The sequence below is a fragment of the Mesocricetus auratus genome, unplaced genomic scaffold, assembly GCF_017639785.1.
Source record: "Mesocricetus auratus isolate SY011 unplaced genomic scaffold, BCM_Maur_2.0 Super-Scaffold_100038, whole genome shotgun sequence".
NCBI classification, from domain to species: Eukaryota; Metazoa; Chordata; class Mammalia; order Rodentia; family Cricetidae; genus Mesocricetus; species Mesocricetus auratus.
This window is the reverse complement of record NW_024429216.1, coordinates 8759975-8775203: the sequence shown is the minus strand read 5'-3', so window position 1 is coordinate 8775203 and position 15229 is coordinate 8759975. Positions and strand designations below refer to the sequence as shown.

General features: G+C 49.9%; 1 protein-coding gene and 2 long non-coding RNA genes across 9 annotated transcripts in view; 2 read left to right on the top strand and 1 right to left on the bottom strand.

The window, feature by feature from the left end:
• Nucleotides 1-466: 466 nt before the first annotated feature.
• The window catches only part of Axl (AXL receptor tyrosine kinase), a 31507-nt gene continuing 16744 nt past the window's right edge, over nucleotides 467-15229 (bottom strand). For all 7 annotated transcript variants that reach the window (XM_040734674.1, XM_040734675.1, XM_040734672.1 and 4 more), the window contains 9 exons: nucleotides 14943-15034; nucleotides 10170-10265; nucleotides 9957-10034; nucleotides 7609-7701; nucleotides 7104-7225; nucleotides 6427-6536; nucleotides 4586-4745; nucleotides 4015-4151; nucleotides 467-2279 (listed from right to left, as the gene is read on the bottom strand). In XM_040734674.1, the coding sequence (XP_040590608.1) occupies nucleotides 1928-2279; nucleotides 4015-4151; nucleotides 4586-4745; nucleotides 6427-6536; nucleotides 7104-7225; nucleotides 7609-7701; nucleotides 9957-10034; nucleotides 10170-10265; nucleotides 14943-15034 (1240 nt within the window). In that variant the 3' untranslated portion in view covers nucleotides 467-1927. The remainder of the gene's footprint in view (nucleotides 2280-4014; nucleotides 4152-4585; nucleotides 4746-6426; nucleotides 6537-7103; nucleotides 7226-7608; nucleotides 7702-9956; nucleotides 10035-10169; nucleotides 10266-14942; nucleotides 15035-15229) is intronic.
• Nucleotides 7612-11413, top strand: LOC121135591. The gene is made up of 2 exons (XR_005872696.1): nucleotides 7612-7718; nucleotides 9722-11413. It is a non-coding gene; the product is annotated as an uncharacterized LOC121135591 (long non-coding RNA).
• LOC121135592 lies at nucleotides 12789-14707 on the top strand. Its single transcript, XR_005872697.1, has 2 exons — nucleotides 12789-12847; nucleotides 14343-14707. It is a non-coding gene; the product is annotated as an uncharacterized LOC121135592 (long non-coding RNA).

The window sequence follows — 15229 nt, the reverse complement described above, 5'->3', positions numbered from 1 at the left end:
GTTTGTTACTGTGTCTGAATAACTGTGTATTCGTGGCTAAGTGTGCCTGTGCATGTTTACTAATTCACATGTCTGTTACTCTGAGTTAAGACCCTATAGGGATCTCAATCTCTTTGTGTCTCCATCTATATTTGTGTGTGTATACATACACATATACACAATTTCTACCATGTGTATATCGTGTGCATGTATGCACATCTCTCAGGGCTTTCTGAGAGCCTGCCTTTCTTCAGTTGTATAGATTTACTTATGTGCATGGTTCATGTTCCCAGGTCCATCAAAACTGAGATAGGGTCTCTATGTAAGTCATGATGGTTTACAACTAATTCTCCATCCTCTTGCCCCTCAGGTGTTGGGATTACAGGCCTGAGCTTCTACACACAGCAGCCCCTCTTTTTCTAATAGGGAAACGGAACCTCCAGGAGGGCAGCCATGTTGCAGCTGAATGGAGACAGGAGACAAAACAGTGATTGACAAAAGTTTTATGTGATCTGAGCCTCTCTGGAGGTACCAGAGTCCATACTTCAGACAGGGATGAGAGATTGGCTCAAGGGACAGCATGACCCAAAAGGAGGGAAGATGGTCCATCGCTTGAAGGGAAGACATTCCCAATGCATTGCACAGGCTTAAGGTGGGGTGCACCCCACACCATGGGCAGGAAGCATAGGTGGCTAAGGAGGGAAAGGGCTTAGAGAAGAATGCTACAAGGTTCCAACCTTGGCTTCGTACCTGATATTCTAGACCTGCGGACCTTCAGAATCTTAGACACTAAGAACATTGGATTCCTAAATTAGAGTGCTTAGAGCCTTAATATTTTTAGAAGTATGTCTTCTCTGGCCTTTAATTAAGTGCTAGGAAGGCAGAAAGCAGCACAGAACCTAGAGGTGTCCAGCATTAGGAATGGTTAGAACTTTGGTGTCTAGTTAGTCACAATTAACTGTGAGCCTCTTAGGACCCAGAGTCTTGGACCCACAGCATCTTACAGTGCCTGAGATCAAGAGGAGGCCATCATCAGAGCTTTAGAGTTCAATGATCTGTAATCCTGGAGCATATGATATGGAATCTTAGAGAATCTAGAACCTTGGACCACATTCTAGGTCATCATCACATCATAACTTAGAAACTCAGGCTGGAGACTCTTAAAGCTTTTGAATTTCAGATTATAGAATCATATTTCCTTGAGATGCAAGATGTTACATAAAAGCATCTATGATGTTAATGTCTTGGAGGCTGTAATTCACCATCACTGGAATCTTAGGAATTAAGAAAACAAGAATTGAAACATTATGGTCTGGAGTATTATGACATGCAGCACTGTTAAATTTGAGAACAGTGTGCCTTAGAACCTTCACACCTAGAATCTTTAGAATTTCAAAACCTAAAAGCTTCCACTTATAGAACCTCAGGCTCCAGAAAAATAAAGTCTAGATCCCAGGATCTCAGAGCCATACAACCAAAAACCATGGGGGCATCACCAAGAATTTTAGAACCAGAAAAATCTAGAACCTCAGAGCCTCCAGACAGTGGCCATGTCTACAACAACAGCACATTAGACCTAGAAACCAGCATCTCGGTTCCTTAGCATCGAGGACTCCTCATCACCTCTGAGACCTAGAACCTTGAAATCTAGACTCCAACCTTAGAATCTAGAATGGTGGGACGTAAGATCTGAGAAGATCCTTCGAGACTGCAGCCCAACCCTTCTTTTTATGGCTAGGATGTTTATGGCACAGAAAGCAGGACATGTCTTTCTGCTGCGCTGAGTTGGAGAAGGGAGGGAAGGCCATGCTGCAGCTGGGGAGAAGGCCCGGAGTGGCAAAGCGGGGGTGAGCTTCCCCCCAGTGGCAGTGCCTAGCTTGGATCCTGAGAGGGTGTCCCAGTGCCGCGCCTCCTGCGCCGCCTGTATCCGAGAATGTGGAAGACTGTCTCAGGCTCCATCCTCCTGCCCTGGGGGTGCTGGGCAGCCCCGGTCAGGAGACAGAGTGGGTCCAGGAGCTGTGGAAGGACAAAGGACATAGCGTCCAGCAGCGTGGACGTCAGCCGCAGTGAGACAGCTGCAGGAATCCTTCGGATCAGGTTGGGTTGGGGGGTCAGCTCCCCCAGCAGCACCGCGGGGTTCAAGGTGGCTTCCGCCCTCATCCATGTTGACATAGAGGATTTCATCGGGCTCCTGAGCAGGGGGCAGAGCCTTCAACGTGTTCTCCAGGTCTTCCCGAAGCTCTGCAAAACTTGGCCGGTCTCGAGGGTTCAGCTCCCAGCACCGGGACATCAGGGCATACCTAAAGAGGTAAAACAAGGGGCATCCAGCTGAACATGGGCTTAGAAGGGGAGCATTATAGTTCAGGGGAGGCTGGGGGACACTGGGGTGACTCGGGGGACTACAGAGAACCTCAGCAACTTAGAGATATCCACAGGGACTTGAAAATTCCCAAGTGCCTGGGGTGGCCCAGGAAATAGAAACTAGGAAAGATCTCGGGAAACCTCTCTGGGTCTCAGGTAGTTTTTAGTGAGGGTTTGAGGGCCAAGCTTCCCAGAGTGACCTCTCAGAACAAGGCCTGACTCTGCCATTTACCAAGCATGTCGTGGGTGGAGGAAACCTACGAGAATCTAGGATGAACTAGAAGTCTCCTAGGTGGTTTACTTAGGACCTCATATTCTTCAATACTCCACCATTCAAAAGTTTGAGACTAAGGCCCCTCCCCTTGAGTATAGGGATTTGCTTCTGGCTCAGCAGAAGGGATGGAACACGTGACTTCAAACACTAAGTCATAAAAGGTGTTGTGGCTACCCCTTGCACACTCTCTTGGATCGTCACGCGAGGAAGCTCAAGCGGCCCTACAAAAGTCCCCACGGTAAGGAACAGGCTTCTTGCTCCCGCCATGTGAGGCGCCATCTTGAAATTGGTTTTCCTAGCCGGGCGTTGGTGGCGCACGCCTTTAATCCCAGCACTCGGGAGGCAGAGGCAGGCGCATCTCTGTGAGTTCGAGGCCGGACTGGACCGATAGCCTCCAAAACAATACAGAGAAACCCTGTCTCATAAAAACCAAAAAAAAAAAAAAATTGGTTTCCTGTCTCCAGTCTTCACATGCAGCACCAGCTGCTACCTTGATAACCTTGTTACAGACCGGCAGAACCACCCTGCTAAGCTGCTCTCAGACCCTGATCTTCAGACAGCTTGGAGTAAATGTTTACTGACTTTAAACCACTAGATTTTGGAGTGTAGTGCCTCATACAGCAGCAAATGATGTGCCCCCAACCCCCGTAGACGTCAGTGTTCCCATCTGCAAAACGGGGGAAACAATGATGCCTGCCTACTTCCTTTGCCCGTGGAAGGGATCCAACGAGTCAATAAGCAAAGCACATGTATCATCGCCTTCCAGTGAATTCTGTAAACGATTAGCTATTCATCTCATCCTCTTCGGCTCTGGGAGTACCCAAAGGAACCCTGGGGGGCCTGAATCCCAGGCCGTCTCCTCCTGACCCAAGCGATGTCCTCTCTTTAACCTCAAGACACTGGCTAAATGTCACACCCTTCTCTGCACGCCGAGATGCCACAAAGGTTGATAAGCATATGCCAAAGGATCCTGCTAGCAGCTCAGAGATCCGAGTCTGGAGAAAGTCAATAAATAGAGGGTTTTGCAAAGGGCCTTGGGTGTTGAGGCACATGGAGCACATGGGAGGGACGATGGGAGGTTGGCATCTCAGGGCCAGGGCTGTCCAGGAAGGTTGTGTGCAGTTGTTTAAGAATACCTGGCTGAGGCAGGAAGGGGTTGACCCAGCCTACACCCCACACAACAGGCAGAGCTGTAAAGGCCCCTTTACCGACCTTGTACCCCACTAGCTGACTAGGAGTGACACAGCTTAGAGCATTGGCGGCAGGCGAATGGGTTTCTCAGTATTCTGAGGAATTCCATGCGCATTTAGCCAGTCTTGGAGACGTTGGGTGCTCTGTGTGGGTAAATGAGGGTTGGAATAAATTCTGGGGTGGGGCTGGGGCGTCCCAAAGGTCCTCACAGGCCATCCAGGCAGTCCACAGGCTGTTTCAGGCGATTTCCCTGGCGCAGGTAGTCGTAAATCTCACTGTTCTCCACTCCTGGATAGGGAGTCTGGCCTCGGGTAGCGATCTCCCACATTGTCACTCCAAAGGACCACTGCCAGAGTAGGGGAAGGGGGTGAGAGGGTTTCTCCAACACGTAAGTTCAGGCACACACTCAACATTTGTTGACAGCAGTATCTACGGGTATATCACAGGTGTGCACAGAACAGGTACAGACACACACACACACACACAGGTGATTGACTGGAGGATGTAGAGATATGCACACCCATGCACACATTTACATGATGTCACTTTCTGCCCACACTGCACACACTGCATGGCACAGTTGGTCACCACTGCCTCCTAAAGTGTCACCCTGCCACCCTGCAGAGGTGAGCCATGTACACATGCTACTCATACATTCCCCAAACATGTCCAGGCCCCGCAGACAGGGCCCTGTGCAAAGAGGCCCTGCGGCTCCTCGGGTCTGGTCACCCACCCCACACTGCATGGTTACCCCCTCGCTCCTGGCCAGAGCACACCCACCACGTCACTTTTGCTGGTGTAGACTCGATCTGCCAGACTCTCAATGGCAATCCACTTGACTGGCATCTTGGCAATGCGCCCTTGGCGGTAGTAGTCCCCGTTGTAGATCTTCTTGGAGAGCCCAAAGTCTGCTACACACACGGACATGTTCTCATTCAGCCTGTTCAGATTGGGGGAAGCAATAAGGTCAGGATGTGGGTCACCTCCACCAGGAAGCCTGCCGGGTCTCAGAAACACCTCTGCCTCCCACCTGACCCCAGGGTCCTGGTGGGGGTGGGGTCTGACTCCTGAACTCTCACCCCAGTCCCATAGGGAAATGCTTTACTTCTTCCTGCTAGGCTGGGTCTGGACAAAAGGACTCCTAGAAGATTTTTCAGGGTTAGCTTTTTGTCAGTCTTGAGATCTTTTCCAAACTTCTGAGTCCCTATTCTGTTTTTGATTTTAAAAACTATTTATTATTTCAATTATGTATGTGTGTGTGTGAATTCCTGCGTGTGGGTTTGTGTGTGTGAGCACAGGTGCAGGGAGGAGCCAGAGTGAGGGATCTCTTTGGAGCTGGAGTGACAGGAGGCAGTTGTGAACTGATGATGTGGGTACTGGGAAGTGATCTTGGGTCCTCCTTGGAAGAGCAGTAAGCATTCTCAGCCCCTGAGCCATTTCTCCAGTACCGCCCTACCCCCTTTTATTAAGTTCTTTTTTTTTTTTTTTTTTTGGTTTTTATGAGACAGGGTTTCTCTGTATTGTTTTGGAGGCTATCGGTCCAGTCCGGCCTCGAACTCACAGAGATGCGCCTGCCTCTGCCTCCCGAGTGCTGGGATTAAAGGCGTGCGCCACCAACGCCCGGCTAAGTTCTTTTGATGTATAGGAAATACACAGAAATGTGTCGTTTAAGTGGTTGTCTCACACACCTGTCACACCAGCAATTGGAAGACCGAGGCAGGAGGATTATGTGTTCAAGGTCAACCTGAGCTACATCATGAGTTCCTGGCCACCCTGAGTAGCATAAATGTGTAGTCTCAACACATGTGAGAGTGCACGTGCTCACACACACACACACACACACACACACACACACACACACACCAAACGAACGAAAACAATCCAGGAATGATGGCGTGGATCTCTAATCTCAGCATTTGACGAGGTAGACGAGGAAGGATCATTTCAAAGTCACCTTTGGCTATGTAGTAAGTTTAAGGCCAACCCGAGATGTATGAAGCCCTTTTTCCAGAAAGCAAACTATGAAGGAAGGCTGCAGAGATGGCTCAGTGGCTAAGAGCACCTGTTACTCTTGCAGAGGACCTGGGTTTGATTCCCAGCACCCACATAGTGGCTCACAATCATCCATAACTCATGTGGTTAACATTCGTACACATAAAATAAGTAAATCTTTAAAAAAAAAAAGCAGTGAGCCTGGAGAGCTGTCTTACCAGTTAAGAAGACATGTTTTTACCATGATCCAGCTCACAGCTGAGTGGTTATTATGAGACAGTATCTAGCTGGAGGCAGCAGATCATTGGGGCTCTGTGCCTCTCTGCTTCCTGGCACCCACAAGGTAAGCAGCTCTGACTTACCTTGCTGTCTGTCTCAATCCTAACCCTTCCCACCCGGGACATCCCAGGTGACCGTGGTCTGGAATCTCAGAAACCCTGAAATCCATCTTTCACTTGGTTTTCGTTTTTGCTTTTGTTACAGCCATGAAAAGTTGACTACCATGCCTTTCTAAACCTGTCTGGGGCTCCAACCATCCCCGATGACTCCAGTTTCCCTTTCCTCTTGGGGAAGGGGGGAGGAAGAAGCTCTTTGAGGAAGGCGGGGCTTCCAGCAGACAAGCTACTCACATGCAGTTCCTGGCAGCCAGGTCCCGGTGGATGAATCTCTTGGTACTCAGGTACTCCATGCCACTGGCAATGTCAGCCATGAACTTCACCAGCATCTGAGTGGGCAGAAACTGGGGTGGGGGTGGGGGGGAGGCAAGGCCGAGAGAGGGCGTGGTCAAAAGAGTCACCAAAGGGCTTCACTCCTCAGCCCGCCTTCCCTCCGGCTGTGAACCAAGCTGGATCTGCTGTGGTTTTCCCTGGCTTTGAGAGCATCGACTTTTCCATGGATACAGGGTCTTAGAAAATCTACCCCTCTCTGACTTGGTGGACTATTGTCCTAATCTTCGACATGCACTTCAGCCAGGGGCCCCTTCCTGTTCTTCAGACCCTGGGCCACACTAAGCATTTGGTCTCGGGACTGCTTCCTGCCCGAGTGTCCCAATATCTCCTCAGTCAGCGCTTCCTTCAAGGCCCCCTTCCTTTCACCCAAATTAATCCCAAGGCCTCCTTATCATCTTTTCCTTGTGCATTTCCTTCATGGCACTGAATGCCCTTGCTTATTTCTGTTAGCTTATTTACTGCCGTGTCCGCCCCTGCAGTGCAGGATCCACAGGCTTGAGGTCAACTGTCGCCTTCCTTCTCCGTAGCTGGTAGGCGTGCAATGAGTACTTATGGACACAAGAGGGAATGCCCCTCACCACTGGCCGGTCCCCAAGCCGGGAATACAGGAGGAAACTGTGCAGGTCTCCGTGCTTCATGAAAGGCAAGATGACCACAGGTTCTGGGAAACCCTCTCGATCAGAACCCTGGAAGCAGACACCTGAAGCCCGCCCCAAGGGAGATCTGTCATTCTGGCTGGGCAGAAGAGGGGAACCCAGCCCCACTCCCAGGCAGGCTCAGCCTCCCCTTCTTCCCACCCCCTCAAATCTAGTCTCCACACTGTTTGGGAGATGGGTGGGAAGGACATGGCGCTCAAGAAAAGCCATTTATTTCCCAAGGACGTTTCCAGAGCCCTCCTGGGGACCTCAGCTATTTCTGGGAAAGGGTTAGAGGTCACATTCCAAGTGGAGGGAGCGAAAGAAGGGGAGCTTGCTGATCCGGAAGGAGACGGGGCTGGGGAGCCTGGAAGTTTGATCTTCCCAGTACAGAAGGGGGTGCTCTATGCTCTGGGGTGGCCCCGAGGGAACATGTCCCCCCCCTCACCAATGAGCCTCATGACGTTGGGGTGGTCGAATTCCTTCATGCAGACAGCTTCACTCAGGAAATCCTCCAGCTCTGATCTTGTACAGATGGCAACTTAGGAGAGACGGGAGGTGAGTGGCACGGGAGGGAGGAGGGAGAGGGAGGAGGGGAGGAAGGAGGGAGAGGAGGGAGAGGGAGGAGGGACAGGGAGGGGGAGGGAGGAGAGAGAGGGAGGAGGGGAGGGAGGAGGGAAGAGGGGAGGAAGGAAGGAGGAGGGGGAGGATTTCTTCTTCCCTCCTCCCCTAGCATCATTATCACTTATCTTCATCAAGCGTTATTCCTGAATCCGAAGATGCCTAACTCAAATTCACTATTTTACTTACCGTAAATGATTTTTATCCCTAATAGGTGCTAACTTGTTTGCTTGTTTATGTAGCACTGAGGGGAGAGCCCAGAGTCTTGCAAATGCAAGTCAATCCCCCAGAGGGAGAGTCTAGGCAAGAGCTCTATCAATAAGCCATGTTCTCAGTCCTCCATGGCAAATTCTAGCCAAACATTCTATCATTGAGCCACACCCTGCCCCTCACTGGGGGATTCTAGGCAGGGGCTCTACCACTGAGCCACGCCCCCAGTCCCTCACTGGGGGATTCTAGGCAGGGGCTCTACCACTGAGCCACGCCCCCAGTCCCTCACTGGGGGATTCTAGGCAGGGGCTCTACCACTGAGCCACGCCCCCAGTCCCTCACTGGAGGATTCTAGGCACGGGCTCTACCACTGAGCCATCTGTGGTTTTTGTTTGTTTGTTTTAAACAAGGTCTCAGTCTGTAGCCAGGCAGGCTTGGAACTCATGATCCTTCTGCCCCAGCCTCTCAAATGTTGGGGTTATCAGCTTATGCCACCTTACTAGCCAGTTTTAAAGACATGGAGGCAGCGCATGGTGTGGTATATACTTGTCCAGCCACCAGAGGAAGGAAGATTGTGAGTTGTAAGCCAGCCTTAGACACATCATGAGAATCTGTCTTAAAATGAAGAATAAGTGGCTGGAGTGATGATGGCTCAGCAGTTAAGAGCACTGGCTGTTCCTCCAGAGGACCTGAGTTCAAATCCCTGCATTCACATGGCAGCTCACACTGTCTGTAAGTCCAGTTCTGGGGGATCCAACGCCCTCACACAGACATACAGGCAAGACACCAATATACATTTAAAAAAAGCTTTGAAGTGTAAAAAGCAGAGGAAAGTGTCTCAGAGGTAGGGTATTTGTTGGGCATGTGCAAGGCTCTGGAGTCCTTGGTACCCCCACTCCCCAAACAGCTTAACTTAGAGTACATGAGATGCTCAACAATGAATAATGAATATGCAAATACATCAATGACCCTATAGCTCGATCCCTTAGACTTTATAATTCGCTGGGAGGTGGTGGCGCACGCCTTTAATCCCAGCACTCGGGAGGCAGGTGATCTCTGTGAGTTCGAGGCCAGGCTGGACCGACAGCCTCCAAAACAATACAGAGAAACGCTATCTCATAAAACCAAAAAAAAAAAAAAGCCCTTTATAATTCACAAAAGATCATTCCTCTCTCGCCTCCAGCCTCACCCGACCCCTCTAGGCTTTTATTCCTGTATAAAAGGACTCCCCCCTTGATTCTTGTGCTGTTCGACTCTGGGCCCGCTCCTGCCCCCTCTGATATGGTCACACCCATGTTGACAGCATGCACTGCACGCCACCACTGACGTTTTGTTCGTTGTTTCATATTAGTTCTAGAAAACAGCGACATCATGAACGATTTTTCCAAGTAAGGAAGGGAGGCTGGGAAAGGCAGGGCCATAGCTGATAAATGAAGAGGACAACTGGGCCTCATTCTGTCCTGTCCTCCTCAAAAACTTCACTGACAAGCTCCCTTCCCTGCCGGAGCTCGCTGGAGTCCGTCAGCGGCAGACGCTGGTGGGAACAAGCTCTCGGGCGGACAAGAAGAGGGAGAAGGCAGGATATCTCACTCTTTCCACATCCAGAATTGCCTTGGAGCTATTGCAGGCCACCAGGGTTCTGACTCTCCCAGGGAAGCCTTTGACGGTCTGTGTTCTCAACTCTGCCTGGCCACGGGCTCTGGCTACAGTTTCCTCCCTCTGCCCTTCAGCCTAGAGGTGGAAGTGACTTCCGGTCGCTGCTGGGTCTATTTATTTTGATGCCTCAATTATTAAGTCAATCTGACCTTCATTCAACATGAGAGCAGTGCCCCTGGATTCAATCCCTTGTACTCAAGTGTCTGGCACGGGCTCCGTTTTCTAAATGGTACTTTCCCAGGGCACGGGGAGGAGACTTGGGTCAGGGACTGGAGCCCCACATGGGCACGCACGCGTCCACACACTCACTTTTCATTGTCTTCACAGCAACCTTGAGGATGGAGTCATCCTGGTTGAGCTGGCCCTCCATCACCGCACCAAACTCTCCTGCGGCAGAAGAAGAGAGACACGGATCTCAGCGGGACCCACGGGGATGGTATTTCCTTCAGTTGGCTGAGAATTGGGGAGAGAGGAATCTCAGGACTCTGGGGGACCGTGCATGCGTGCGTGTGGGAGACTCACCTTCGCCCAGTGTCTTCCCTAAGGCCACCTTGTGCCGATCTACCATGACGTCTCGGAGCTTCTCCTTCAGCTCTTCGCTGATGCCCAGGCTGTTCACTGAAAAGAGAGGGCGGAGCCACGAGGCAGGGTTGGTGCTCACGCAGTGTGTGCCAAGAGGGACATACCACGTCATGTGGCTGAATTGCTTCCACATTGGTTCAAAATTAGCTCCTGCCCCGAGCACTTGACCCGTCCCACCTCCTGTAGCCTCAAAACCTGCTCCATAGAAGCAACTACCAGGTGAAAAACCTGGCCACAATCTTGCTCCACTGGGCACCCTAAGTGGTCAGCACCTTCTATACCAGCTGTTAAATACAGTTCTTCAGAGCCTGAAGGTTACTAGCACAAAGACACGACAAGAGTTTAGAGGACATGGGAAGCCTAATTAGCTAATCACCCAGACTTGATAATTACACGCTGTACACAAGTATCTAATTATCCCCCTGTGTTCCAGAACACTGTACCCCATAAATATTATAGTTGTGTGATTACAAAATAGGTAAGGTCAGGTATGGTATAACTTTCCTCTAGTCCTCCGCAGGGAGGAAAAACAGGCAAACCTCTGCCAGCTGAGGACAGCCTGTGCTACATAAGAGGCCAGTCTCAAAAACACGCATCCTTAGCATTCATTAAGCAGAGGCAGGCATATCTCTGTGAATTTAAGGCCAGCCTGGTCTACATAATGAATTTGAGGTTAGTGGGGGCTACATCCTGAGACCCTGTCTCAAACAATAAACCTCTACCAACAACAAAACAGAATCCATAACCTTCATATAAGAATATTATTAGGAGCCTAGCACTCGGGAGGCAGGGACAGGAGGATCTCTGTGAGTTTGAGACCAGCCTGGTCTACAGAACAAGTGCCAAGATAGGCTCCAAAGCTACACAGAGAAACCCTGTCTCGAAAAAAAAAATTTATTAGTTAGTGCAGAAGACACTGTATTCAATTCATTAAAAAAGTCTTAATATTCAGCCCAACCTACCCATGGTCCTAGCCCCTCACTGAGGGATTCTAGGCAAGGGCTCTACCACTGAGCATTGGGCTACATCCCCAGACCTCTTTTTACTTTTTCTTTGAGACAGTCTGACCAAGTTACACAGGCTAGCCTTGAACTCAACATAGCCCAGACAAACCTGCAACTCTTCATATTCCTACTTTAGCCTCTCATGATCTGACACTGTGCTCCAATAAAGATATTAACTTATTTTTATTTTTACAAATATGTATATATGGGGGCTGGAGAGATGGCTCTGTGATTAAGAGCACTGGTTGCTCTTCCAAAGGTCCTGAGTTCAATTCCCAGCAACCACATGATGGCTCACAACCATCTGTAATGAAATCTAGAGCCGCCTTCTGGCCTGCAGGCATACATACAGGCAGAACATAATAAATAAACAAATTCTTTTTTTAAAAAGTGTACGTATGGATGTACGTACCTATGTATGTCTGTTTTGCCTGCATGTGTATCTGTGTACCATGTACATGCAGTACCCATAGAAGCCAGAAGAGGGCATCCGACAATCTGGTACAGGAATTATTGAAGGGTGTGAGCCACCATGGGGATGCTGGGAATCGAACCCAGGTTCTCTGGAAGCCCAGCAAATGCTGTTAGCCATCTCTCTAGCCCCTGGCTACAGCTTTCTAAAACACACAAGCATGTGTTCCTTTGACAATATCGTCTCATCAGGGAGCCCAAGGAAGACGCCCTCCGTTGGAAGTTTATGAAGAAGGAGGGCACAAAAGAGCAAGCAGCGTCTTGGTGATGATGCTCCTGTGAAAATCACTTTGACCTCATGGGTGTCCAGCCCAGGTTTCAGGAACCTCCCGGGACCAGGTTCCCGCTACAAGAGCTGTGTATCACTCCGAACACTCGCTGCAGCCTTCCCACTGCCGTCGCCTTCTCTTTGTAAATAAATGTCTTTCCCAGACCTTCCCAGCATCCCCTGGGACCCTGGCAGTCTGTGTGCTAGATCTAGACTTTAGCTCCGTCCCTTGGTTCTCTGGATTTCAGTTTCCCCAGCGGGAAAGCTACGAGCTTTCCTGGGTGGCACCCATCCTCAGCTGGGACCTTCTGGGACTCTATGGTCCTGAGGGTCTTCAGTTCTAAGACCATAATATTTTCAAAACTGTAAGAAGCTACAGTGCTGAGCATGTTATTTTTCCGACTGAGACTGAGTCTATAATTCTACTAATTGTTTCTAGTGTTCCATAATTTCAAGAGGCCATTTCCAGGTGCGGCAGTTAGGAGTGTTGACTTCAAGTTGTCTATGGTGTCACACTCACGTAATCCCAGAATGTGGGAAGCTGTTGCATGAGGATGGAGAGTTCAGGGCTAGCCTGAGCTACATGGTGAGCCACTGCCTCAAAAAGTCAATCTGTGGTACCCTGCTTGCCTAGAACAGGCAAGGCCCTGAGTTACAGCCACAGGAAAGAGGGAGAGGGGGGAGGGAGGGATCAAAGTGATGGGGGACGTCCTTCTGCATATATGTTTCTCTTATTGGTTGATGAATAAAACACTGGTTGGCCCGGCTGGAAGGGTAGGCGGGGCTACCAGACTAGGAGAATTCTGGGGAGAGGAAGACAGAGAGGACCGTGAAGAGACACCACGCTGCCAAAGGAGTAACATGTCGGATTACAGGTAAGCCACAGCCTTGCGGCAATACATAGATTAATAGAAATGGGTTAATAGTTAAGACAGAGCTGGCCGGTAAGAAGCCCTAGCCACTGAGCAGTAGTTTGATAGTATGTCTCTGTATGCTGGTTTGGGGTTAAAGGGCAGCGGGACCTGGTGGGACAGAAACCACCATCTTCAGCAAAAGAGGGAGGGAGAGAGAGAGAGAGAGAGCGCACTGCACACTTCAGGACAAATTGGAGGCAGTAGGAGCAGAACTTTAAGAGAATCTTGGGGGCTGGAGAGATGGCTCAGATGTTAAGAGCACTGGCTGCTTTTCTAGAGATCCTGAGTTCAATTCCCAGCACCCACATGGTGGCTCACAAGCATATGTCATGAAATCTGGTGCCCTCTTCTGGCCTGCAGGGACACATGTAGGCAGAACCCTGTATACGTAATAAATAAATACATCTTTAAAAAAAAAAAGAATCTTGGGTACATAAAAGTTTGAGGGCGGCCGGGCGGTGGTGGCGCACGCCTTTAATCCCAGCACTCGGGAGGCAGAGGCAGAGGGATCTCTGTGAGTTCAAGGCCGGGCTGGACCGACAGCCTCCAAAACAATAGAGAAACCCTGTCTCGTAAAAACAAAAACAAAAAAAAAAGTTTGAGGGCATACACAAAGATGATGTCAGAGGGAAATTAGCTGGGTTTAAATCTGACATCCATTTAACAAAGCTATGAGACATTGAGCAAATGGCTTGGCTACACTATGCTACAGCTCCCTCATCTTCGAAGTGAGGGTGACAGCAGGCACCCATGCCTTTGGGTTTCGAGGATCAAATGAAGTGATGTCTATAAAATGCTTAGAAAAGCGCAGGGGGGGGTGTCACACCACTGTCCTTGTCATCATCATCGTCATCATAATCATCATCATCATCCATTCCCCCAAGAGCTTCTGGCTCTTAGATTTTGGTGTTCCTAAATAAGATTTGCTGTGTTGGCCAGGTGGCGGTGGCACGCACCTTTGACCCCAGCACTCGGGAGACAGTGGCAGAGGATTTCTGGGAGTTCAAGGCTAGCTTGGTTTACAGAGCGAGTTCCAGGACAGACTCCAAAGCTACACAGTGAAACCTGTCTTGAGAAAACAAAACAAAACAACAACAAAAACAAAAAAGATTTACTGTGTCTGAGATTCACTGATCCTAACCTGGCATGGTGACCCATGTCCCAGTGCTCAGGAGGTGGGGACAGGAAGATTGCAAGTTTGTGGTTAGCTTTGGCAACAGAGTAAGACTGTCTTAGAAGAAGAGGAGGAGGAGGAAGAGGAGAAGGAGGGGCAGGGGAGAGGGGGGAGGAGGAAGAAAGACAGACAGACAGACAGAAAGACAAGGAAAGGAAAGAGCCAAGTGTCCAGGCTCACGTCTATAATCCCAGCACTTGGGAGACGGAGGCAAAAGCACTTGAAGTTCAGCCTGGGCTTTGCCTCAAAACAAACAAAACCCAAAATACTTATTTGTTACAGTTAATGTCAACCTGGCAAGATCTCCATAGGCCGCAAGTCTCTGGGCAGTGCAGTTGGAGGGAGTTTCTGAATTGAGAGTTGCAGTGGGAAGACCCACCTTAAATACGGGTTGCACCATTCCCTGGGCTGAGGCTCTGGACCAAATACAAGGAAGAAATGAAACAGCACGAAGGCTTCATCAGAGGTGAAGTTCATCCTGACTGCAGATGGAAACGGACCAGCCACCTAAGGCTCCCACTGCCTGAGCCTTTCATCACCCTCAAGCTCTGAGCCAAACTTAACCCTTTCTTCTTGAAGCTGGGTTTGTTTTTTTGTTTTCCCCCAGTGGTGAGAATACATAACACTCTGCCTTCTACTGCTCTAAAGCTGTGTGTGGGTAGTCCAGGCTTCATTCTCATTCACTCCTTCTCTCTCTCTCCGAGAGAGAGAGAGAGAGAGAGAGAGAGAGAGAGAGAGACAGAGACAGAGAGAGACAGAGACAGAGAGAATGAGAGAATGAGAGAGAGAGAGCAAATGAGAGAGAGATAGACAAACAGACATATAACTATAATAATGTAAGCCACAGACCCGTCAATGGAAGGAGACATGGAGTTCACTTACAAGTGGCTTCGGTGGTCCGGCGACTGTAGGACTTCCGGACACGATACCTGACGACCAGTTCACCTCTTTCCATTGTTGGCTGGAATACCTCCCTAGAGGGGGAAGGGGGAAGGTGAGGGATGGGCAGAACCATGTGGATCCCTGTCCTAGTGGGGACAACAGCAAGCATCAGTGCTCTCCCAAGCTGTGTGGCTGGCTCTAGTGTTTACGGAGCACACTGGACCAGCACTGCCTTCCTGCTTTTCCTCAGGTCTCCTCATCTTCGATCAGACTCTTGGCACGCATGC